This window comes from Leptopilina heterotoma, unplaced genomic scaffold, assembly GCF_015476425.1.
Source record: "Leptopilina heterotoma isolate Lh14 unplaced genomic scaffold, ASM1547642v1 Lhet_114, whole genome shotgun sequence".
Classification (NCBI taxonomy): domain Eukaryota; kingdom Metazoa; phylum Arthropoda; class Insecta; order Hymenoptera; family Figitidae; genus Leptopilina; species Leptopilina heterotoma.
This window is the reverse complement of record NW_025110833.1, coordinates 5,459,967-5,486,479: the sequence shown is the minus strand read 5'-3', so window position 1 is coordinate 5,486,479 and position 26,513 is coordinate 5,459,967. Positions and strand designations below refer to the sequence as shown.

The window sequence follows — 26,513 nt, the reverse complement described above, 5'->3', positions numbered from 1 at the left end:
GGTTCGTCGGAAATGTTCACAACTTTCATCTTCTTCCAAAAAATGGGGGCAAAACTGTGAAATGAGCTATTTTTGGTTAACTTCAATACCAGAAAACCTCAAAAAGACAATTCGCTAAATTTATGAATAATGTATTAATAAATTGTTTATTTAGGGACAAAAAATAGGAAAAAATAATTCGGTTCGTCGGAAATGTTCACAATTTTCATCTTTTTCTAATAAAGCGGGGCAAAACTGTGAAATGGACTATTTTTGACATTTACAAATTTTTCGAAAACATCAATATCTTTTTTTTAAATAAATATTTAATTATTATTTTTCCATAGGAATTAAAATTCTTCAAAAGATTCAAATTCAAACCTTTTTGAAATTAAACAACTTATAAAAAATTGTTATAAAACATGAAGAAATCGATCACTCCGAGTCTTCGACTCGAAGCAATCGATGTCTTCATGTTTTATAATAATTAAAGATAACCGAGTGATAAAATCATAATTTATATTAAAAGACTTTTTAAAAAAAATTTTTTTAAATTATTTTCCCAATAATTGAATTATTGGGAACAAATTTATAAAACATTAGTAAGTAATTGAATTTTGCAGAAGAATGTTGATATTTACAAAGATAATTGAAATTTTGAAAAGAATTTAAAAAAAAAAATTTTGAAAATAATTGAATTTTTGTGAAGAATTTTTTTACTTTTGAAGATAATTGAATTTTGCAAAAAAATTTATCAGAACTTTTGAAAATAATTAAATTTCCATGATGAATTTTATTATTCATGAAGATAATAAACATTTGAACGAGAAATTAAAAGAAATTTTTGAAAATAATTTAATTTCTGCGAAGAATTTTATTACTTTTGAAAATAATTGAATTTCTAGGATAAATTTTATTATTTAAAAAGATAATTGAAAATTTGACAAGAATTTTATTAAAATTCTTTGCAAATAATTGAATTTCAGAGAAGAATTTTATAACTTTTGAAAATAATTAAATTCATGTGAATAATTTTATTAATTTTGGCAAATAATTGAATTTCTGTGGAGAATTTTATTAAAAGTTATGAAAATAATTCAATTCCTGTGAAGAATTTTATTAATTTATAAAAAAAAATTACTGTTAAGAATTTTAAAGTTTTTTAAAAATAATTAATTTCTTGTAAAGAATTTTATTAATTTTAAAAAATTATTGAATTCCTGTGAATAATTTTATAAATTTTTGCAGATAATTGAATTTCTGCGTAAAATTTTTTTAAACGTTTTGAAAATAATTGAATTATTACAAATATTTTTATTAATATTTGAAAATAATTGAATTCATAAGAAGAATTTTATTTCAAATTTGTGAAAATAATTGAATTTTTGCGAAGAATTTTATTACTTTTGAAGATAATTGAATTTCTACGAAGAATTTTATTACTTTTGAAAATAATTGAATTTCAGAGAAGAATTTTATTATTTATAAAGATAATTGAAATTTTGACAAGAATTTTATTAAAATTTTTGTTAAATAATTGGATTTCGTAGAAGAATTTTATTATTTATAAAAATAATTGACATTTTAAAGAGAATTTTAAAAAAAAATGTTAAAAATACCTAATTAAAATTTTGCTATGAATTTTATTTAATTTTTTTTAAATTTTATTCCTGATTGTTTGATATTAATGTATCTGTTGTCGAGAAATGTGATTTTTTTTACAATTTTGACAATTTCGTGTTTCCTTTTTGTCGTTTTTTCTAAAATTTCATGCGACTTTTTTCCGACTTTTTTTGGAAATTTTATGCGACTTTTCTTGACTTTTGTTGTAAATTGATGCGACTGAAGCGACTTTTTTTGAGTCTTAAAGACGATCCGAGCCCTGCTTCATGAAGACCACGCTTTTTTTTTTGCATCGAATTTTCAAATTTCATTAGTTTCGAAAGAGAAGAAATTCTTTTTTCACCAAACTCTTTAGTGTTTGTTCAGTTTCTTACTTTCTTCTTATTTTCTGTAATTATTATTATAAATGGAAAAAAATATTATAAATGTAATTTATCGTTATATCAAAGATAATTAACAATTTTCACAGTTTGTCTAAGGATAATCAAATTAAGACAGAAAACGAATCAAAAGTGTTGCAAAGCAACGTTTTGATTCGTTTTTTGTCTCAATTTTGATATCCTGTGAAAAACTGTGTAGTTTATAAATTTTCTAATGAAACTAAAAATTATAAACTTGCATACAGTGATGATTTGAATTTCTCTCTCGTTTATTAAATTATTTATCGTCAGTGTTATACACAAAAGGGGAGTAACGCTCCTTTAAACTCACAAATAAATTGACAAGCTCTTGTAACGATTATAATCGAAGAAATGAAATATTACACAATGCACTCTATTGAAGAGTGTAGAGAGATTGTTAGTTATTGATGCCCGATAGAATTATATTAATCAACATGTATTCATCTTGAGATCGATGCATTATAATTTTTTTTCATATTGTGTTTCTTTAATGTTTCGATATTTTTTTTATAAACACAGTGAAAGTACAAGTAAAAATTTGTACTCAAAAATATCTGATGCTTGTTTTGTTCTTCTTTTGAATAATAAAATTTAGTTCTAAGTCTGAAAGTGAAAGCCTTTCGGTATTCACTATTCATTGGGATATTTAAATTTAATTGAATCTAATTAGTACATGTAGATTGAGATTAAAAGGTAATTAAATTTGCACTTATAGAGGTGGATAAATATTTGTTTTGCATACAATAAATTGCTGAAGTAGAAGTGTCATTTTTTATTCTTACTTTTATCTTCTTTTATTTTTTTTAAAGTGGATATCAATTTTTCAAAAAATAATAATAATTATATATTATAATAATTATTATATTATTATATTAATATAATTATTACATTATTATATTAATATAATAATATTATTACTATAATTATTATTTGATTGTAAATAATTATAATAGTTTTTAATATTATTTCTTAATACATGAATTACGAGAGAATTAGCTTTTAAAAAATAATTAGTTATTAAAAATTGAGTATTTTATCTATTTTGATAATTGATGTGGGAAAAAAATGTAACACTTACTTTTGGCATCAATAAGTCGTTCTCGAGGACTGAGATCTGACGATGAAAGTTGTTCCTTGACTTTGGCAACATCCTTTGGATGGAGAATGTCAAACCAGCTCTGTCCCAATAGATCTCCCTATTAATTATAATTTTCTATTCATTTTTCAACTCATTCTAATCGAATGTTATTTTTTTATTCCTTTTTCAATTTTCTTTTAATTTAACAGAAAAATGTAAATTGTTTTCATTAATTATTTTCACAATCAACAATAAATAATTGTCACACTTTAAAAAAAATACATTAAGATTATTATGAACATTATTAGCACTGATCATATAATAATAATATAATAATAATTTTTATTATTATTATTATTATTATTATTATTATTATTATTATTATGATTATTATTTTCAATTTTTGTTTTTATTGTTATTATTTAATTATTTTTATTGTATTTTTTTGTATAATTATTGTATGGTATTATTTTTGTTATATTTTATTACTGTGATAAAATAATGCAACAATAATTATCACTTATATTAACTTATTTCTACAATTATAATTATTAATCAAAAAATTGTTAAGTTATATAAATATATAATTTTTACCTGAGAATAATTAAGAATCTGCGAAACAGATTTAGAGACGTAAAGAATTCGCCCTCGATCGCAACCCACGACGAAAACGAAACCTTCGGCTGCCTAAATTGTAAACAAATTTAAATTTCAAAAAAAATGTTTTAAATAAATGATTTAAAGTTTGTTCTTTTTTTATTAATGAATGTTTAAAATACTTTTTCGATTCATAGGAGGGAAAAGGTATTTTTAATCTCGTAAAACAAAAAAATATATTATTAATAATTATTTATATAAAATTTCATTTTCATGAATGCGCTTGCAAGAAGGGGAAGAAAGAAAAATTAACTCAAGTGTTGTCTTTGGGTTTTTTTTTCATATTAACAAACGCGGTTAGAACTTTCAACTTTATAGCGAGAGAGCGTGAGAATAGTGCGGGCGAGTTAAAGAAAAGGAAAGTCATTATTATCAGTTTTGTAAATCCATTCTTGTAAGGATGTTCAGCAAAATTGTGAAAATATATTTTTGTGTCTTGCTATACTATTTTGATATTTTCTTTTTTGCTATTTTAATTCAAATCTTAATTATACTTTTAATTGCAATTGATTTTAAGTTACGATAATTTTAATTTCAATTAATTCTAATTTTAATTAATTTCGATTTCAACTAATTTTAATCCTAGTTAATTTTTGTTGCAATTAATTTTAGATTCAATTCATTTTAATATAAATTGGAGTGAAAATTTGTTTAAAAAATAAATTTTAAATTGCTTTTTTTATTTTTTTAACTCGAGAATTCCATAATACTAATTAATCCTCAGGTGTTTCGATAAAAGAAACAGTGCTCTTTACTTTATTTTATTTTAGATAATTTAAATATGCAGAAAAATATATTTATTTCAATTGGAATTTATATATATATTATTATAAATTTTTCTTTTTATATACGTTTCTATCCATTTCAACCTTTCACATTCCGGTAATTTTTTTATTCATATAATAAATAATTATATTATATCATTATTTATTTGATAAAATTTGAAAATAAAGTAAATGTGAAAATAATAAAAAATAAATTATGGGATGAAAATTGTATTAAATTCAAAAAGATGCATATGAAGAAATATATTTATCTATAAATAAAATAAAATTAGATAAATAAATATAATGAAATATATAAATAAAATGTGATAAAAAAATGAAAGTAAAATAAATATAAATTATTTTGTATACTCTCGAAATCTGAATCAGTTAAAAGTAACTAATTATTAGTAAAATCATGGCTGACTTTTTGCTTCAGCAATTATTAAAAAATAATTATAAGTTGATAAATTAGCAAATTTTGATTTGCTAATTGCATGAACTTGAAATTTTTAAATTAAGAAACTTGTCGTGTAAATTAAATTTTTCTTTTCTTTTTTGCTTTAAATTTAAACGTTGAAAATTTAATTGATTTTGGAATCACTCTCGCTATAGTTTTGAAAATTAAATTGTGGGTGATATTTGTAAGAAGAAATAATTGTATAAACCCGGAATTGTGTAAGTTGAAATCGGTGACCCGACTTGGTATGTCGGGCGTGGTCAATTCATGGCAATATATTCCCTTTTCATGATGGTGTGTATATGCAAGTGCATTTACATTGCATGGTTTAAAGACATGGATAACGCGAATGAAAGCTTGATTAAAGATAAACGCTCCAACCTTTTCTAATGGAACCGATACAGAAATACAGTCGCGTTTCATATTATATATACATACACACAAGGCTATCAACTTTGGTGAACCAATTCTTTCTTTCTTTTGACATATATATTTTCCAGGAATAGTGAAAAAAAATGGTTTATTGTTTAGAATTTAAATTTTTTCGCTGTTAACAATAGAGATAAATTAGTAGACTAAAAGTTAGGTTACCCAAGTGCGAAATGCCAAGACTGCAAAAACGGCCCATCATTGGTGCAGTAATGTCTGCCGAGAATTGGCAGTAGTTACTGGGCCATTATTGGTGTCCAAAACGTCCCATTACTGGGCCAATGATGGCGCTGCTGGTCACAATTTCAAATTTTTTAAGACTGGGCCAGCTCTCGGCCCAATAATAGCACATTCATGGCAAAGTTTATCAATGTTTAATGGCAAAAGACAATTGCCAGTGATGCGCCGACCATCGGCCCAGTAATGGCTCATTATTGGCACTTTAATGGCAAAAAATTTGTATCGTTCATGTCAAATTATAATTACCAGTATTGGGGAGTAGCTTGGCTCAATAACGGCACAATATTGGCAAAGTTGATCAATCTTTAATGGCAAAATTCAATTGCCAGTGATGTCACGAAGATCGGACCATTAATGGCACATTAGTGGCACTTTAATGGCAAACATTTTGTATCTTTGATGGCAAATTATAATTGCCAGTATTGGGGCGTAGCTTGGCCCAATAACGGCACATTCACGGCAAAGTTGATCAATCTTTAATGGCAAAAGACAATTGACAGTAATGTGACGAAGATCGGCCCATTAAAGGTACATTAATGGCATTTTAATTTGGTAAAATTTTTTATAAGAATTTAATTTTAAGAAACATTAAGTTATTCAATAAATTATTTATTTTGTATTTAAATAATTGAATAAGCTTGAAAAGGATTCAAATTAAAATATTTGAAACTTTGAATTTTCTATATTTTTAACTGTCAATTTTAAAGAATTAATTTTTTTGAAAAAGTTTAATTAAGTATTAATTTAAAAAAGAAGTTATTAATGTTTTCAAATAATTTTACAATTAAAGAAATTCGTAAATAAATGTAACAGAAACCTTTTTTTGAGTAAAATTTTTCCTTTATTATCTAAAAATTAAGAAATTTTCAATTTCACTTTCAATTAATATTTGCAATTGACAAATAGAATTTATAAACATTTTTTTCCTTTATTTTTTAAAAATCTTTGAATTTTTCTTAAAGCAATTGTAATTAAGAAATAAAAATGATGCAAATTATTTCCTTAAGAAAATTTATTGAATAAATGAATGTTTTTTAAAATTTAATTCTCATAATTCAATTTTAAGAAACATTTAGTTATTCAATAAATTATTTATTTTTGCATTTAAATAATTAAATTCTTGTAGAATTTTCTAGTAAAAATTGATTTCAAAATGGATTCTAGTCAAATTTTTAGATAATAATTAAATATTAAAAATATGCCATGAATTTTGATATTAAAATTTTTTGAAATTCAATTGCCAATGATGTGACGAAGATTGGCCCATTAAAGGCACATTAATGGCACTTTAATGGCAAAAAATTTGTATCGTTCATGGCAAATTATAATTACCAGTATTGGGGAGTAGCTTGGCTCAATAACGGCACAATATTGGCAAAGTTGATCAATCTTTAATGGCAAAATTTAATTGCCAGTGATGTCACAAAGATCGGACATTATAGCACATTATTGGCACTTTAATGGCAAAAAATTTGTATCTTTCATGGCAAATTATAATTGCCAGTATTGGGGTGTAGCTTGGCCCAGGAATAGCACATTAATGTCTATCATTTTGTATCTATGATGGCAAATTATAATTGCCAAAATTGGGACGTAGCTCGGCCCAATAATGGCACAGTATCGGCCAGTGTAGTGTAGCTTATAAGAACCCTTTTGCTTCCTCGACTTCAAGTCAGAGTAGCAGAGTGGTCAGAGTGTTAGGCTGTGGTGCGTCAGGTTCAGGTATCGATCCCCGCAAGAGGTAAGAATTTTTCAAATATTTGTAAGTTTGCGTTTAATTTAGGGAAATAAGCCGTATAAATGTTATAAATTAATTAGTTAATTAAATAAAAAAAAATTTATTTTTATTTTTTTCTAATTTTGTCTACACTGGGGGAGTAATGGCAGCCAATACTGGGCCATTAATGCCTGCTGAGATCTAGCTGCCAATAATGGGCCATTAATGTCTGCCGAGATCTGGCTGCCAATATTGGGCCATTAATGTCTGCCGAGATCTGGCTGCCGACGTCCAACCGCGGTTAACACCACAAGAGTCGGCGCAAAGTCGGGCCAATATTGTCTGCCAAGTCTCGATGCCAGCTTTGCCAATACTGGGCCAGTGTTGGGCCGCGTTGGTTTTCGCACTTGGGATATTTTAATAAGTGTTTACTATTTAATTTAATTTTTAATTATTTAGTTTTTATTAATTAATTTTTCCTATTTTGAATTTCGCGCCAATGCGGTTCATTAAATTGCCGCCTAGACGGCGTGAAAGTTCTCTCACAAACGATGTGAATCGAATAGAGAACATGAATCATGTTAGGTTCCTGAGATCTTTATTTTTAATTATTAAAATAATTCGAAAAGAAAAATATATTAAATATTTTTCTGAATTTGAGAATTGTTAATTTCTCTATTTTGAAAAATTACTCTCAATATTATTTTGTCGATAAATAAATATTGAATAAATAATAAATATGGTGAATTATTTCTATAATGGGTAATTTATGAAATAATTTAAAAGTCGCGGTTTCAATATAATGTAATAATGACTTTTGTATATTATACGGTTCTTTGTTGGGAAAGGCATGGACCATATTTTAAATGCGCAATTAAGAAATTTCGTGAACTTTGCAACTCGGCATTAATTGTTATTATCGTTCAACATTGTATAAAGGTTCATTCATACGTTTCAATACTTATAGCTTATTTGCAATCGTGACTATCACTTTTTCTAGACTATAATTCTCCGCAACAGTCATTTACATCCATATGCGAGAAAAAAAACCAGATATTTATCTGTTTATCAAATATATCATCAACTTATCTACAAGGCACCTCCCCAATAATTACCATCGTAGTTTAGCGTATTTAAAAAATTATTCCTACTTTTATTGCCATAGGTGTATACAATTAGGTGTAAAAATTTCTCTTTCTCGAAAGGAAAATTTTTTTGAATATTAAATTTATTTTTCAAAATTTGAGTGTCGAGCTTAAGTTACAAATTTATTTAGTTTAATTTAAGTTAATCAAAGTCTGAAAATTGATTGTTGAGTGAAAGTAACAAAAAGTATTTGAATTAAGTAAAACGTTGCGGATATTATTTAGTTAGCGTCGACGCTAAGTATCGAAAACTATGTTTTAAGGGTTTTTGGAGATGAAACTGTCACTAATTTTAATTCCTTTATTCACTTTCGGAGTGAAAAATAAGTTTTAAGGCACTTTTTCATCTGAAACCTTAAAAAATTGTTTTATTATTATCAGTTTTGTGGGGGAAAAAACATTTTTCAATGCTGAGCGTCAACGATAGCTTCAGGAACCAGATTCAAAAATAATTCTTCTGCTTTCAAATTGATTTAGAGTTTTAATATTGATTTAGATTCTTAAAATTGATTTGAAGTCTTCAAAGTTAAATTACAGTCTTGAAATTGATTTAGAGTCTTAACACTGATTTCGAATCTTAAAATTGATTTACAGTCTTAAAACTGATTTAGAGTCTTTAAATTGATTTAGAGTCTTTAAATTGATTTAGAGTCTTAAAATTGATTTAAAGTCTTAAAGTTAAAATTGATTTAGAGTCTTAACACTGATTTAGAGTTTTAAAATTGAATCAGAGTCTTAAAACTGATTTAGAGTCTTAAAATTGATTTAGAGTCTTAAAATTGATTTAGAGTCTTAAAACTGATTTAGAGTCTTAAAATATTGATTTAGGGCCTATTATAAAATTAAAAAAGCCATTCTTTTTGCTTTCGAGCAAAGGTCGCAATTTTTTTGAAAGGATATTACTTATATTCTTGAAAGAGAGGACAGAAAAAAGGGTGCATTCAAGAAGAGTAAAATATAAGAATTCTCAAAGCGTCAGTTTTCGTATCGAGAGAAAAAAGGAAAGAATGTGAAATTTTTACTGGAGATCGAATCTAGCCTCTCTGCGTAGTTACGAATTCACGGCTTCATGCACGTCATTGTTGAGACTATGTCGAGCGCGTTATGCAATCGTTTCAAAGGCACCAGGAAATCTTACTCGCATTCGTACATCTATACCAAGAAAGGAGAGAATTTTCTTTTTTTTTTCCTTTTTTTTAAACACACCATTTACATATTCATGTGTGTATATCTCGATTTCTTATTTGTCACCTTTTAGTTGTTTGACATGCAATCGATTTTTGGGAGACAATTTGCGATGTTTAGAAAAAGAAAAAGTATTTTTTTGGCTTTGTTGCAAAAAACGATAATTATTTCTTATTAAAAATCATTTTTTTTCACTTAAAATAAAAACGAATTACAATTCCATATATAAGTTTATAAATAATTTTAAGTATTTTAATTAAATTAAATTTTTAATTAAATTTTTCTTTATTAATTTAAGTTTTAAGATACTTTTTATTTTCATAATGTAAAACAGAAGTAATTTTTAGTAAAATTAATGAGCTTTTTTTTTATTTTGCAGATCACTCGACGAATATTTAGTGAAATGTTGAAACAACAAAAGAGCCAAACAGGAATATCAAAATGCTCTCTCATTCAATAAACAAAGGAAAAAAGTTTGCTACTACTTAGAGTCTAAACTATCAGGTATGTGATTAATGCCAAAAAGTCTCAATAAGTGTGAGTAAATTTTGAATTAAATTTTACATATTTTTTCTATTTTTTAAAAAACTGATCTTCTGATCTAAAACATTGTAGTAGTAAAAAAGAAATAATAGATTAATTAAAAAACTGATTTTCTGTTTTAAAATATTAGTTAAGCAAAAACTAAATATTAGACTAATTAAATAAATAAATTAATTAAATAATTAATTAATTAAATCGGAATAGATTTTTATCGAAATTCGGATTCTAACTTTCTAACTAAATTGCACTTTTCTGAAATGTTTAAATAGAGGAAATTGCGGAAAATTATTTGAAAAAAGGGATTTTAAATTCAAGTTCAGTTTGATAAAAATTCAGATAAATTAATAAATCTTGAAGTATAAAATTGACTTTGTTTTATTATTACAAAAGTTAGCAATTTAGTTGGTAAGACACCTAACGATTAATCTGTGTCTATAGCTACTGATATTGCAAACAAAATTAATCGGCACGTTTCGATATGTATAGGAAACAAGAGAGATATAGATAGATAAAGAGAGAGTGAAAGTAAAAGGAAAATAAATCACGTGAAATTGTTTATAAAAACTACTTTGTTTATTTAAACAGAAATAATTGAAATTAATTATGTTTCGAATAAATTAGCTTTTAATAATTCTCTTTGTCAAAAACGGAACAAAGGAACTGAATGATTATTTGTTTATTAATTAATAATTCCTAATCATTATTATATAATAGTATTAATTATTATTATTATATAATAGTAATTATTAATTATTATTATTAAACAGTAATAATTTATTAGTTATTATTAATAATTAAAAGTAATAAGTTAATTATTATTTTTCATTAATTAATTATATTTAAATTAGACTATTTATTGCGATTTTCGTAATTAAAACATTCGTCAATTTAATAGTAATTAAAGTATTTGAAAATTGACCCAATAATAATTAGAGTAATTGAAAATTGACCCAGTTTAATAAGAATGAGGATAATTTAAAAATACCCTAATTTAATAGTAATTAAGTCAATTAAAATTTTCCTCACGTCAATAATAATAATAATTAGAGTAATTGAAAATTGAACTAATAATAATTAAAGTAATTGAAAATTGCTACAATAATACTTTGAGTAATTGAAAATTGCCCCAATAATAATTAAAGTAATTGAAAGTTTCCCTAATTGAGTCATAATTAGAGTAAATAAAAATTGCTTTGATAATAATTAGAGTAATTGAAAATTGACACAATAATAAAATTAAAATAATTGAAAATTTTCCTAATTGAGTAATAATTAAAGGAATTAAAGTAAAATTGAAATTTTCTCCAATTGAATAATAATTAGGGTAATTGAAATTTTTCGGAATTGAATAATAAGAAGCTGAATGGAAAAGTTTTATAATTGATTAATAATTAGGAAAATGGAGATAAATTAGAGTAAAATTTAAAGTAGTAAATTGAGATTAACATTGAAAAGTGAGGATTTTTCTTCGTCAGTTTAGGCACTTACTTGCAAAATAAGGGTTTTCAGTTCTTGATCGCTTAGAAATGCTGGTTTGTAGTGACCCTCTGTGTAAGAAGTCACTGCACCGAGAATTGTTTTTAGATGTTGAACAGTCATTCTCAAAACTGTTAATTTATCCAATTTTCTGGACATTGCATGGCACATTGGAATCATTGCTGAAAGTTCGGTAATATAGGTGTTCATCTTATCCCTTCTCCTTTTTTCAATCTCACTGTGATTTTGTCTGCAATACAGAAAACGGAATTTTTATTTAAAATTCTATTTGAAGGTATATTAAATTAAATTAATTTTCAATTAATTAAATAAATAATTATAAAATTATTTATTTAATTTTAAATTATAAATTTTATTTAAAACTTTATGAAAAATTTATTAATAATTTATTAAATTAATTTATTAATAGATTATTATTTATTATTATTTTTTGTTTTGTTTATTTTATTAAAGCTTTATTATTATTCTACAAATTAATAAATATTCATACTTTGTTCAAATTGAACGATTTAATTAATTTAATAAAAAATTTCTTGAAATACTGTTGTTCTTTCAATTGTATTTTTAGTAAAATGATAAAATACTACTAGTGGCAATTTTTTTTTTCTTTTTAGAGAAAAATTCTGTAATTTGGAGTTTAATTATTTTGTTGTTTAAAATATGAATTTGCGATTTGCGAATTACTATATATAAATAACTATAAAGCCGATTGTCAACATAAAGGCGAATGACGTCAATTTTACGTAATCTAAACCTTCCTATAATCCATTTGAAATTAGATTTTACTGTTACTGCAGCCGTTATTATTAACAATCTACAGTCTTGTAGAAAATGAGTATCAATATTATGCAATTTGCTTTTATTATTATAAAAAAAAGAATACACAAATTGCCATTATAATAAAAATAATCATTGCCTCTAATAATTAGTTTGTAAGATGGCAACACTAACCTTGAAACATTCTTTCTCTCTTATTTTTTTATATTTTAATTGTTTATTTTCGTCAGTTTTCATTTATTTACTTCTTTATATTTTGTTTATTTTTTTATTTTATTCTCTGTATTTTGTTTAATTTATTTTTTACTCTATTCTTTATATATTGTTTATTTCATTTTTATCTTTTTATTTTACTATTGTTTATTTATTTATTTATTCGTATAAACGGGCTTAAAATTAAAAATTAAAATGGGTTTATATTTTTAAATTGTTATTAAATATTTTCAAGTCATTAAATTATTAAATTATACTCATTAAATACTATTGTTATTAATTATTCATAATTTTTGAACATTCAAATGAAAAAAATATTTTTTATTTAAAATATTTTCATAAATTACTTTTTTGCAATAAAAATTCGAAAATTCAAATTTTACATTTAGAAACTTCATAATAAATTTTATTTTGGTAGTGATTCAAAAGTGCTGTAATGAAAATTTAATTTGAAGAAGAAATAAATAAATTTCAGTTAATTTAAACTTTCAAAACTTTAGGTTCATTGGTTTATATTATTCTTCATTAAATATTAGAATCAATATTACTACTTATTTCATTTTTATTTTATCATTTTTTATTTTAAAATTTTTTAAATTAAATTATTATTATTATTATTATTATTATTATCATTATTATTATTATTACATTTTTTTATTATTATACATATATACTCATTTATTAAGAATTTGCAATCTACTTTCACAAAGTATAACACATTTCCGCTTATAATGAATATCTTTGCACATTTTTATTTGTTCAGTAATGTTAATAATAGTTTTATTTAATTTGCTAAACGGAAAACTTTATTTAATAAAAATTTTTAATGGATAAAAGTAGTGAACATTAAAATAGTAATTTAGGGAAATAATTACAAAGTAAACAGTGTGTAAATTACAACAAAATAAAAATAATGATAGTGAATATAATAACCGTAATGACAATGATACAAATAATAATAATAATAATAAATATAAACAATATTTATAAGAAATAAATTAAATAAATAAAAAATAAACAAAATAAAAACAATATTGATAATAAAATAATAATAATAGTATCTAATAATAAATATCGAATATAAAGAATAAATAAAAAAATAGACCATAAACGGTGGAAAGTAACAAAAATTGCAAAAATTTGGATAAATAGAATTTTTCATTGTTGTAATTATTGTTTAATCTTAAAATTATGTGAGTACAGTGGATTTGTTGGCGAAGCCACGTTGCGAAGGTAGGTCAAGGTAACTATTACCTTGTCTCCTGATCCACTATGATGCAATATGTAACCGAGGAAATACATAGGCAAAACATCCGCATTGTTTTATCATTCTCATTTCTTTCAAAGTATAATTAATATTTTCCCACGTGGAATTTCTTTTTCTTTTCCTTAAAAATTCACTCTTGATCAAAAATAATTTTTCCAAAATATTTAATTGAATAGAAAACAATTATTTAAATTGTCTCACTAAATATTATAACAATAGTTTCTCCATTTCTCAGTATTTTAGTATTTTATTGCAGTACTTTAATATTTTAGTAATTTTATAATTTTTATTTGAAAAAAAATCTCACTTTTTGTTGTCATCGCCAGAACGAAATGATTTGGCATCATCCCCAGTCTCAAGAAGCGAATCGTTTCTTTCTCTAAAATAAAATTAGAAAATTAATATAAATTGAATTAAAAAAATTGAGGGGGGGGGTGAAATTTTTTATTCGAATGTAAATAAAAATTAATAATTAAGGAAATAAATTCTGGTACACTGAAAATAAAATTTATTTGATTCAAATAAACAATTACTTGTCTATTATTTATTATTTATTTTTGCTATAAATATTTATTCGAATCGAATAATTTTTAAGTCATAATTAAATGGTATTTGCTTCGAGTGCTAAAATAAAATTCGAATAAAATTTATTTCAAGTACAATTTGATTTAAATAAAAATTATTTGATTCAAGTAAATATTTGTAAATAAAAAAAGTAAATTTTTTTACTATAGACAAGTAGTCAGTTATTAAAATAAAATAATTATTTTCAGTGTGTTAAAATTAAAATTTTAATTTTATTAATTTTTGAAATGTTTAATTTTTTTAATGTTTAATATGATAATGTAATTATTATTTAGTGCATTAATTTAAACGAAAGAATTAAACTACTTAGTTAATTAGTAAAATAAATATTTTTTTCAAGTGTCAAAATTATTGTCACTTTATAAATTTTTGTTCTTATATTTCTTGAGGGGAGAAAATTAATACAACTGGGTGTCTTCTTTTTTTTAGTATAGAAACAGTTTTTTTTTCTGGTATTGTAATGCAGTGGTTCTTTTTTTTTTATATCTTTGTTTATTTCTGGTAGTGAATGTCAACTTGGTTTACTTGTCAAGGAAATATGCCCTTACGTAGTTAGACTCTTCAAAGAGCTGGTTAACCCTTTGAGACTGAATTTCGACAAGTTCGAGTTCCTAGTGCTTCCTCGCTCCTTTGAAAAGTGTTTTCGAAGGGTTTCGTTATACACTTTATGAGCAAGAAATAGTAATCGATTGCAATTCTCAAGATTTCTTTAGAAAACCTGTTGTATTCTAAATCGTAACCTCTTCCAGTTTTGTTGTATTTTAAACAAAAAGAAACGAAATTCATTTTAATTATTAAAATATATTCACATATTTTTAACAGAAATTTCCTTCAAATATTTTATAAATATTTTTTCGTTTTTTCGTTACTTATATTTCTTATTTATTTATTTATTTATTCTTTTGTTTATTTACTCTTTTGTTTATTTATCCTTTTATTTATTTATCTCTTATTTATTTATTCTTTTATTTATTTGTCCCGCTTATATTTATTTATTCTTTTATTGATTTATCTCTTTTATTTATTTATCTTTTATATTTATTTATCCATTTATTTATTTATCCCTTTATTTATTTATCCCTTTATCTATTTCTCCTTTTATTTATTGATCTCTTAATTTATTTATCCCTTAATTTATTTATCCCGTAATTTATTTATCCCTTTTTTTATTTATCCCTTTATTGATTTATCTCTTTATTTATTTATCCCTTTATTAATTTATCCTTTTATTTATTTGCTCCTTTATTTATTTTTCCCTTTATTTATTTATCCTTTTATGTATTTATCCCTTTATTTATTTATTTATTTCTTTAATGTATTTATTTTTTTATTTTTTGTTCTGCCTTTATTTATTCATCCTTTTATTTAAATAAATAAAATAATAAATAAATAAAAGGAAAAAAAATTAATTTGATTTTAAAATTTATTATTTTATTTTTTACCGAGGAATGAATATAGTGTATAGTAATTCTCGAATATGTAATGTGACTTCAAGGGGAAAAATTCTTTTTTGCAAATATTTAAAATTTTTTGAAATATTTTTAGTAAACTATTTTTCAGGTCTATGATTATTTTTATGAAATGATACATAGGTAATGATCGAAGTAGAAGTGCAGTGTGTTATTTAACTTTGCCGCGGAACGAGAATTTATATGATAATTACATGAGTAAATGTTTTTCTTTTTCCTTTTTCATGTAAACTTGTTGCGAGAGAAATTTAGAATTTAGAAAAAAAATCGAACTGTCATATTATTAACCAAGTGACCTGCTTAATAATCATAAGTTTTGTATACATATATATATATGTATGTAGACAGGAAACTTCTTTAAAGATTTTTCATCCTGATAACATAAAATGTATAGAAGGCTAATAAATATTATAACATAGGCAAATTGTAATCTTGTGCATAATTTAATTTTACATGTTACTAATATTTTTTACATATTTTTTAAATATTTTTTTATATATATTTTTTTATGTTAAAGCTATTATGTATATTTTTTATATCAAAGCTATTATATATTTATATTTTTTCATATTAAAGCTACTATGTAGTGAAAATTTTTATTTTGATGAAAAATTTTCATTTTTCTTTCTGATAAAAAATAATTTTACTTGTTTCGAGATTTTTTTTTGTTAGTTGTTCAATGTATGGGAATTTTTCATTTTGTGAAAAAATTTTTATTTAATATTTTTTGCTTAATAACTTTCTAAATCTGAACTAGTCAATTTTAACAAATCTAAAGTCCACAACGTTTTTAAAAACGAAAAATCAAAAAAGAATTATTTTTCAAGTTAAATTCATCTCTAATTTTCATGTGCGTTAATTTTTAAGAAATTAATTGTTATTTACGAGACAATTGTTAAAAAATAACATGATTTAGAATTAAAAATAAAAAAAACCATCGCATTTATTTTTGTTTTCGTTTTTAAAAACGTTGTGGCCTTCAGCCTCATCAATTTTAATTAATTCCATAGTGACAATTTGTTTATTTAATAAACAATTATTTATTTGTTTAATGAGTATAATTAAATTGATTATAAATTGAATTAATATTTTTAATAGTTTAATAAAATTTAATTTTTCAATTAAATTTAAATTCTCTTAATTTAAATTAATCAACGAATTTTCACTAATTCAGTAGATTTAGAGAGATAATTATTGTCTGAGAATTAGTTTAAACGGTTACTAATACTAATTGACTTTTAGTAATATTTTTATTCGAATGAATTTGTATTCGTCTCATCTAATGAAGTTTATTACTCTTGAGAATTATAGTTTCATCTCTAATCTCAAACAACTTTGGGAGATGAAAGGATAATAATTCGACCGTTGTTAATTTGCCCCAGAAAGTGAGATATTATTATTATTATTATTATTATTATTATTATTATTATTATTATTATTATTATTATTATTATTATTATTATTATTATTATTATTATTATTATTATTATTATTATTATTATTATTATTATATGAAAATTGCAAAGATTTCTCAAAAGCTTTTCTTAAATTTTTCAATAAAAAAATTAGGTAAAATTCGGTTTTTTTCAAACAAAAAATAAATTTTTTTTATTATTATGAAATATTATAATTGTTAATTATAAAAATATAATTATTAAATTATAATAACATGACTACACTGAGAAAAATTTATTTTATTCAAGTAATCGATTACTTGTCTATTAGCAAATAAATATTTAATTAAATCAAATAACGAAAAATAATTCGTGCGCCAAAGCGCGCGGCTAACTTCTACCTTTTTTTTAAATAAAATTAGCAATTTTAAAAATAATAGAATTAAAAAATTTTCTAATTTTCGAACCGAATGAACCAATTTTTAGTTGTAATAAAATTAATAATTTAAGCAGATTTGACAGAATTAAATGTTTGGTTCATTTACCCAAACATTTTATTAAATGAACCAAATGTTTGGCTTTCTTCCACAAAAATTTTGTCATATGAAAATTATTAAAACATTATTATTATTATTATTATTATTATTAATTATTAACGAAATATTTTTCATTAAGTACCCAACTTACTGAAAACAAATTTTCCTTTTCTTCGTGTCAGTACTGAACTCATCAGTTGGCTCATCAGTGGTGATGTGAATATTTTGATTTCCCGAATTTCGTCGATGTTGTTGTGGTTGTTGCTGTTGTTGTTGTTGTTGTTGTTGATGGTGACGTTGATAATAATGATCGGTTGTAATAGTTTGATCGTTGATCATAGAAGGGGGGGTTGCCTCCATATGCTGGGGGGGTTTATTCCCCGCAATAGTTTGAGGTAGTGATGTTGTTGTAATAGGGGAAGTGTTGACGGTGGTGTCAATGGTATTTCCAGCAGCGTTCGCTTTGAGATTTCCGGCGGTGTCGTTCGCGTGACTTATGTTGACTTGGCCGGGGGTTGGGATTGCCCCAAGACCCTCGCCACCCCCTGTCGTTCCCACTAATTCCCCCACTCCTGATCCTATGTCGCCAAAATATATTGTTGAGCAGGAACTTCTGCAAATTAAATAGAAATTTTTTTTTTAAAAAAGTCCTCAGATTTTGTGTATATTTTGTTTCATGAAATTATTATAATTACTCACGAAAAAAAATTTTACTTGGAACAGCTATAAAATTTAATTAAATTAGCGAAAAATTGTAATTGTTTTAATTAAAAGTTTCGCTATGCTAGAGAAAGTTATCGCTGTTCCAGGTAAATATTATTTACCGTGCCCTATATTAATAGAATAAATTATTACTAATTATTTTATTATAAATAACTAATTACTAATAAAATAATTATTGTTCTTTATTATTTAACTATTTTATTAAATTATTTATTATAATTAATAAATTAACAACCTACAACACTAATTAAGTAATTAATTAAACAATAAACTTTATAATTAGTATATTATTACTATTATAGTACATTTGTATTAATGAATTATTAAGTAAATTGAATATTTCATTTATTGCTTAACTATTTAATAAAATTACTAAATAAATTGAATAATTATTAAAATAAACTAATTACTCAATTTATTGTTTAACTGACTAATTACTAAATAAATGAAACAATAATTAAACGAACTGATTACTTAATTTTTTGTTTAACCGATCAATTAATAAATAAATTGAATAATTATTAAATAAACTAATTACTTAATTTATTGTTTAATTGATTAATTACTAAGTAAATTAAACGAACTGATTATTTAATTTTGTCTTTAACCGATCAATTTATAAATACATTGCACAATTATTAAATAAACTAATTACTTAATTTATTGTTTAATTGATTAATTACTAAATAAATTAAATAATTAAACGAACTAAATATTTAATTTTTTCTTTAGCAGATCAATTTATAAATAAATTGAATAATTATTAAATAAACTATTTTCTTAATTTATTGTTTAACTAATTGCAGAATTAATTATTTTATTTGTTAAATATTTAAAAATATTAATAATTAAAATAATTATTATAATTTAACTATTAATTAATTTTATTGATTAACTGATTAATTACTAATAAAATTAAATGATTAATAAACGTACTAATTACTTAATTTATTGTTAAACTGATTAATTGCTGAATAAATTAAATAATTATTATTTATTTCACTATTTATTAATTATTATTAAACTTAATAATTAGTTTATTTTTTATTTAATTATTCTAACTTTATATCTAACTTCTTTAAGTAATTACTAAATTCTATAAATGTTAAGTAAACTAATTTTTATTGTTCAACTAAATAATTAATGAATAAGTAAAAAAATCATTCTATTTAAATAATTTTTTGTTTAAATGATTAATTTCTAAATAAATTATATAATTGATGCATTAATTATTTAATTTATTGTTTAAATAATTAAATACAAAATTAAATAATTATCAATGAAGCTAATTATTATTGTTAAATTTAATTCCTAATTAATTATACAATAATTATAAATTAACTAATTATTTATTTTATTTATTGTTTATTTATTTGTTTTTTTATTTGTTTTTTTATTTATTTATTAATAGTGTGAAACAGAATATAGAATAAATAATTTTTTAGTTGTTTTTATTTCTGATTGGAATTAGTAAAATTGAGATTTAATAATCGGATCGCGCTCCAGAGTCTATCAAAAATAGATACATTATCCAATACTTAGTATAATCTATCCAATTATTTTTCTCCGTGTAGTAAATACTTTCCTGTTTTAGAAAAAAGAATGAAAAGAGTAAATGAGATCATATATCTAATTAAAATTTACGTCTTCTATTGACATTGCAATGAAGTAGGTTATTAAGTTCTAAGTGATGAAAATCACTTCTCATTTATCTGAGATAAGTAACCAGTGACTTTCGTTTTCATTATTCACATTTTACTCTCTCTTCTTGAGATGAACTGTTAATATATAAAGTCCTGCTCATTATTTCTGATTGATAGATTCCATGACTATTGCGTAACAAATTTACTATTTATACATACATACATAAATATTTTGCGTTATTTTTCATTGTCAATATAGAGCAAAAGTTCATTAGTTGAAAAATTTTTATTCAATTTTTTATTTATTTTTTTAAGTATTTTATTTATTTTTTCTACATTTTATTTATTATTCCTATGACGAGAGTAATTAGTATTAATTTGTTAGGGTCATTATGTAATTATTGTGAAATATTAGATAATATTTAAATAAAAATTTCGTTGCTGTAAATTGTTCAAAAAAAATAATTAATAGAAAATAATTTATTTGCATCTAAATAGTTTTTAGGTTCAAGTTAAATCGAATTAAAATTAAACGACGCTTATTTCTGGGACCTGAAGTTAAATTTAATTTTAATTGAATGAAATTTGCATTTTTATTTAATTTAATTTGAATTAAATTTTGAAATTGCTCAGCGTCAACGCTGATTTCTGGAATCTAAATTTTAATTTAATTTTAAATTGAATTTTATTTGTAAATTATTTTCGACGCTCAGCGTCGACACTAATTTCACGGGCCTAAATTTTAATTTAATGCAAATTGAATTAAATTTTTATTTTAATTCCTTGTAAATTGAATTAAATTTTAATTCCTTGTTAATTGAAAGAAATTTTCATTTCAATTCCTTTAAAATAGAATTAAAATTTTTTTAAATAAAAATAAACTTCTCATTCGCAAATTCATGATTTGTTGTTGAGTTGAAAATAACTCTTCTTCGTTATCAATCAATCATTGAAATTAATGCTCCCTGCGTATTGCGTTTTTCATTATTATTATTATTATTATTATTATTATTTTTTTTTGTTAATTTTTTACTTTTGCATATGTATATTATATGAACGTGTAATTAGTTTGATCTGGTTGTCGTCAAACTTTATCAGCGCGAAAACTAAGCTTATAAGTTTGCAATGTTTCTGCAAAAAAAAAAAAAAAAAAATGTCAGTCACTACAAGGTCAACCACTTATCTGCATCGGTGAAGTGCAAGTGTATATAGTTCCGCGTTTATGATGTAACTTTAACGATTAACGTAATTCTACTTATCCATAGGTTACATTCGTACAAATGACATCACAATAATGTTTTCTGGTCATTCAAAAAAATGTTGTTTATCCTCAAATCCTTATATTTAGTGCGTCAATGTACTCTCTAAATCTAAATCAGTTGAAGTTTTAATTTATTTAAATCGGTTGAGTTTTTAAATATAGTTAAAAATTTTTAGCGTTGAAATTAGCGTTGGGATTAATTTAAATTTGAGGTTTTTAGTGGTGCAAATGTTACTGATCTCACCTTTTTTATTCGCTAAAGGATTTAAAACTTTTTCAGAGTACTTTTTTAACCTAAATACTAAAATTGTTTTATTCCTTTCGGAGGTTTAAATTTATAATAAATTGAATTCACTTTGGAAATTATTTTCGACGCTCAAAGTCGACGCTAACTTCCGGGACTGAAATTTTAATTGAATTAAAATTTTTAAATTCATTTTGACACTCAGCGTTGACGCTAAATTTGGGAGTTTAAATTTATATTAAATTGAATTCAATTGGAAGTTATTTTCGACGCTCAGCGTCAACACTAACATCTGGGGCTTAAATTTTAATTTAATCATAAGTTTAATTAAATTTTTTAAATTGTTTTCGATGCTCAGCGGCGACGCTAACTTCTGGGAGCTAAATTAAAATTAAATTTTAATTAAATTAAAATCAAATATTTATTTAATTTAAATTGAATTCAATTTCAAATTATTTTCGACGCTCAGCATCAAACTTTGGGGGTTTAAATTTAAATTTAATTCAATTCGAAAACTATTTTCGACGCTCAGCGTCGACGCTAGATTAGGAGCCCTTTAATTTTAATTGATTCAGATTTGAAAAATAAATAATGCAATAAATTTTACAATTACTAAAGAAATATTGTATTGAGAATAAATTGCATTTAAAAAACTAATTTTAATATTATAATATTATTATTTCATAATATTTATTATATTTTGTAATATTAAATATATTATGAAATAATAATAATAATAATAATAATAATAATAATAATAATAATAATAATAATAATAATAATAATAATAATAATAATAATATTCATTTATAAAAAAAATATATTGTAAATAATTCACAAGTCAATTATTTTCTCGAAGAATGCTCGAATCTTTTGGCGCGTAAAATGCGCTCGTTACGTTCTATTAGTATAAATAAATGTAGAGGGAACTTGTTACACGCCCCAATCGTGATACTTGGCCTTTTCTTATTTCAGTACCGCCTAAACGTCACTATTAAATCTCACAACTGACAATCACACTGAATTTCATACTGTTAACTCTACGAGATTTATTCACAAATCAATGATATACACACACACACACTGCCCATTAGGAAGAAGGATTTAAAAAATTGTTAGAAATACCTAAAAGGGAAAAATATTAATGAGAATTTCAATATACTACTGTTTGTATTTATTCTCCTTGGAAGAAAGTAGATCTGCGCTTATATAGTAATGTTAGATGAACAATTTAAATGAATTTTTTCCGTTAATTAGTCCTTAATTAGAAGGTGTTTAGTAATCGGGAATTGGAAACTTTTTTTTATCTCCAGGAACTGAAAGTTTTGTTGGAACTGCTAAAGGTCATAGTGTTTTTTTTCTAGGTATTTTTAATTATTTAATAATTATTTATTAGTAATTTTATTAATTACTTAATGTAATTAAAGAAAATAACTAATAACGACATCTTTCGTGTCGATTAAATATTAATATTTATTAATAATTAATTATTAATAATTAATGTATTATCATTAATTAATAATAACTCTAAATTTGAATTAGTAAAAATGTTTACTAATTTGAATTATTAACTAACTTTTTGCTTTGGAATTAGTAAATTTTACTAATAGTCATTTCTACTAATTAGTGAATTTTACTAATAAACAATTATTTCTACTTATTTATTAGTAAAATTTACTAAATCAAAAGCAAACAGTCAGTCACTAATTCAGTGAACATTTTTCTAGTTCAAATTTAGAGAGTAATAATTAATAAATTATCGTTAATAATTGTCATTACTACTTAATTAATAATAATTATCTGGTTATTATTAATAATTATTATAAGTAACTATGAATAATTATTATAATTAATTATTCATGTAGTATTAAAAAATAAAATTAAATGCGCTCGTTCTGTGTTACAAATATATCCAAAAAGTAAAAAAGAAACAATTGCTAGACGTACAACTATTATTTTCATAATTATTGTCTTGAACATTTTTGTAAACAAATTTTTGTAGAATTCTACAATTTTGTTTTTGTATTTTTTTCACACTTGAAATATTTTTTACTAATAGCGAATAGTTTTTTTAACTTCTAAGGGGATATTTCTAAGTAATTAGTAGGGGAATGTAGTCAAGGTTGGCCTACTGTCTAGGTAGGCCACTCGCGTTTTTTTGTCAAGTTCACTAGCGCCACCTACGCGCATTTTTGTCGAAGCTTGTCTTAGTGAAACCTAACTTTTTGTTCAATTACATTTTCGGAAAATCGAAAATTGTGTTTTCTGTGACGTCGGTACAAAAAAAGCTCAAAAAAAGTTTTGTGCATAATGTGAAAAACCATTAATAAAAGATAAAAAACAAATTGAATCGTGAAAGCAAGTATGCAGAAAATTTGTGGGACTCATGGTTGAAAGGAAAACAAAGTAAAAAATCGAATCCCGAAACGTATTTCTTTATGGTTACAACAATTCGGTAATGTTACTTACTGTCAAGGTCGGCCACTATGTGTTTAAAATGCGCAAAGATGAGGACGAGCTACTTCATTTGCAAAAACTGCAATTTTGTATAACTCATAATATAATTGATCATCTTATTAATATTTTTATTTAATTTTATTAATATTTTAGTGCAAAACTTTTTTTTATTTATATTTATTTTTTTATATTGTTTATTGTTATTATTTTGTTATTTCATTAAGTTACAAACTGTAAACAATAAAGAATCAATTTTCCGTAACTCCAAACATGTTATTTTATTTTTTAAAGATTAATGCCCTTTGAATTTTAAACATGGCCGACCTTGACTGTAATGGCCAACCTGGACTACAAATTTTTTTTTTTTTAAATCTTTATAACTTTTTCATTTTTAAACCTGTCAATTTACTTTGTACAGAAAAAATGTTCCTATTAAACAGGACTTTCCAACCATATACTTCAATTGTCCAAATTCATTTTTAAAAAAAAGTTATAAACAAAAGTCAAAAAGGTGGCCGACCTAGACTATGTTCCCCTAACAATTGTGCGTTAATTAAAAAAAGAATTGAAAATTCATTGAAAAAAGAAAATTTGTTTAAAATCGTAGTTTCTAACAAATTGATATTGACGACAAGGATAATTTTCTACGACAATAATCACAGTGTTAATTTTTATAGACAAGGAAAATTTGTAGCAAAAAGGAAAGAAATAATTTAGTTTACTATATTAGCTTGTTTGATAATTAAATTAAACTATTAAATTTAACTAATTGAGTTTTGTATTTAAAAAAATATAAAAATACTATTCGAACGCAGGAAAAATTGAACCAAATACAAAAAAAAATGTTCAAAAATTGATGAATTTCCCGTAAATTCCGTTTAAATTCTGTTTAAAATTGTTTTTTTTATTCTTTTTTTTTCAAAAAATTGAATGTTTTGGCAAATATTTTTATTTCCCCAATTTCTGTGATTGCATATTATTCTTCGAGTATTTTTCTTAAAAAATTTTCTTTGTAAAAATTATTAATTCCGCTGAGTTTTTAATCATGAAAATTGTTACATCATTTTGCCTTCTATTGCGTCATACATATAATTTTATTGTATACGGTCGATGAAACGATTAATGACTAATGAAAATGATGATGTCTTAAATACAAGTCAATCATCACGTGAATTCCTCAAAATAAAAACAATTTTTTCTATCTTCGCTTTTTTTAGGAAAGAAAAAAGAAATATCGAGTTTGAATTGTTTTTAATTGTTCCAAATAGAAAAATAGTTGATTAAAAACAATGCGAACTATACCAACGTAATTAGTAGGCATTTAAATAAATTTTTTAATTACTGTAGAAAAATTATTGTTTATAAAATAATTTTATTTCACTGTTATAACTTGAATGAATCAAATTGCAAGGAATTGATATAAAAAAAATGTCGATCAAATCATAATTCGATCCAAAATTTTTTTTTTTGGTATCAATTTGATATAGCTCCAAGAAAATTGTGTAATTAATTTATTAATAATTTACTCTAACAATAAATAATTCTATTAATTTAAAAATAGTAATTATAATTATAATTATAATATTATAATTCTATTAATTTAAAAATAGTAATTATAATTGTAATTATAATATTATAATTCTATTAATTTAAAAATAGTAATTATAATTATAATTATTATAATTATAATTTTTCATATATATGCTTGAAAAGTGAACTTACTCTTGGACATTTGAGAGATTATAATAATTCGGCTCCTGATAGTTTTGATGTTGATAGAGTTGTTCGGTTGTTGATGTGGGTGTTGAGATTTGATTATGATGATTATCGCGATGATGATCTTGCGAGTGATTATTCTCTTGATTAATTCGGGGTCTGAGTTCTTCTAATGATATGTATTCCTGCGGCTCGTGAGTTTGATGAAGTAATTGGGTATAACCCTGTGACATTTCTTGTGCGACCATTTCTGCAATCGGATATCGATATCGAAATAAATCACCCGATTGTAAATCACTTTCTTGTTGATCTTGATGATTATTTTGCTGATGATTTTGATGATTCTGATGATGACGATAAATCCGAGGACTTACGCTAGACAATCTTTCTTTAACGGCCTCGGAATTCCCGATAACATCCCCGCTGCTTGGCAATAATCCTTCTTCGTCTAAGAATTAAATTCTACTTTTTTTAAAATTGAAATTCAAAATATTTTTATTTTTAAAATTT

At 23.4% G+C, this 26,513-nt stretch overlaps 1 protein-coding gene across 4 annotated transcripts in view; it reads right to left on the bottom strand.

Moving 5' to 3' along the window:
- LOC122508634 (protein cycle) overlaps positions 1–26,513 on the bottom strand; it is a 58,439-nt gene that overhangs the window by 8,835 nt on the left and 23,091 nt on the right. The window contains exons 2-7 of one of the 4 annotated variants that reach the window (XM_043622109.1): positions 26,010–26,465; positions 18,111–18,572; positions 14,283–14,354; positions 11,710–11,947; positions 3,676–3,768; positions 3,082–3,199 (exon numbers count right to left, since the gene is read on the bottom strand). In XM_043622109.1, the coding sequence (XP_043478044.1) occupies positions 3,082–3,199; positions 3,676–3,768; positions 11,710–11,947; positions 14,283–14,354; positions 18,111–18,572; positions 26,010–26,251 (1,225 nt within the window). In that variant the 5' untranslated portion in view covers positions 26,252–26,465. The remainder of the gene's footprint in view (positions 1–3,081; positions 3,200–3,675; positions 3,769–11,709; positions 11,948–14,282; positions 14,355–18,110; positions 18,573–26,009; positions 26,466–26,513) is intronic. The other 3 variants (XM_043622102.1, XM_043622125.1, XM_043622118.1) reach the window with 3 other exon arrangements.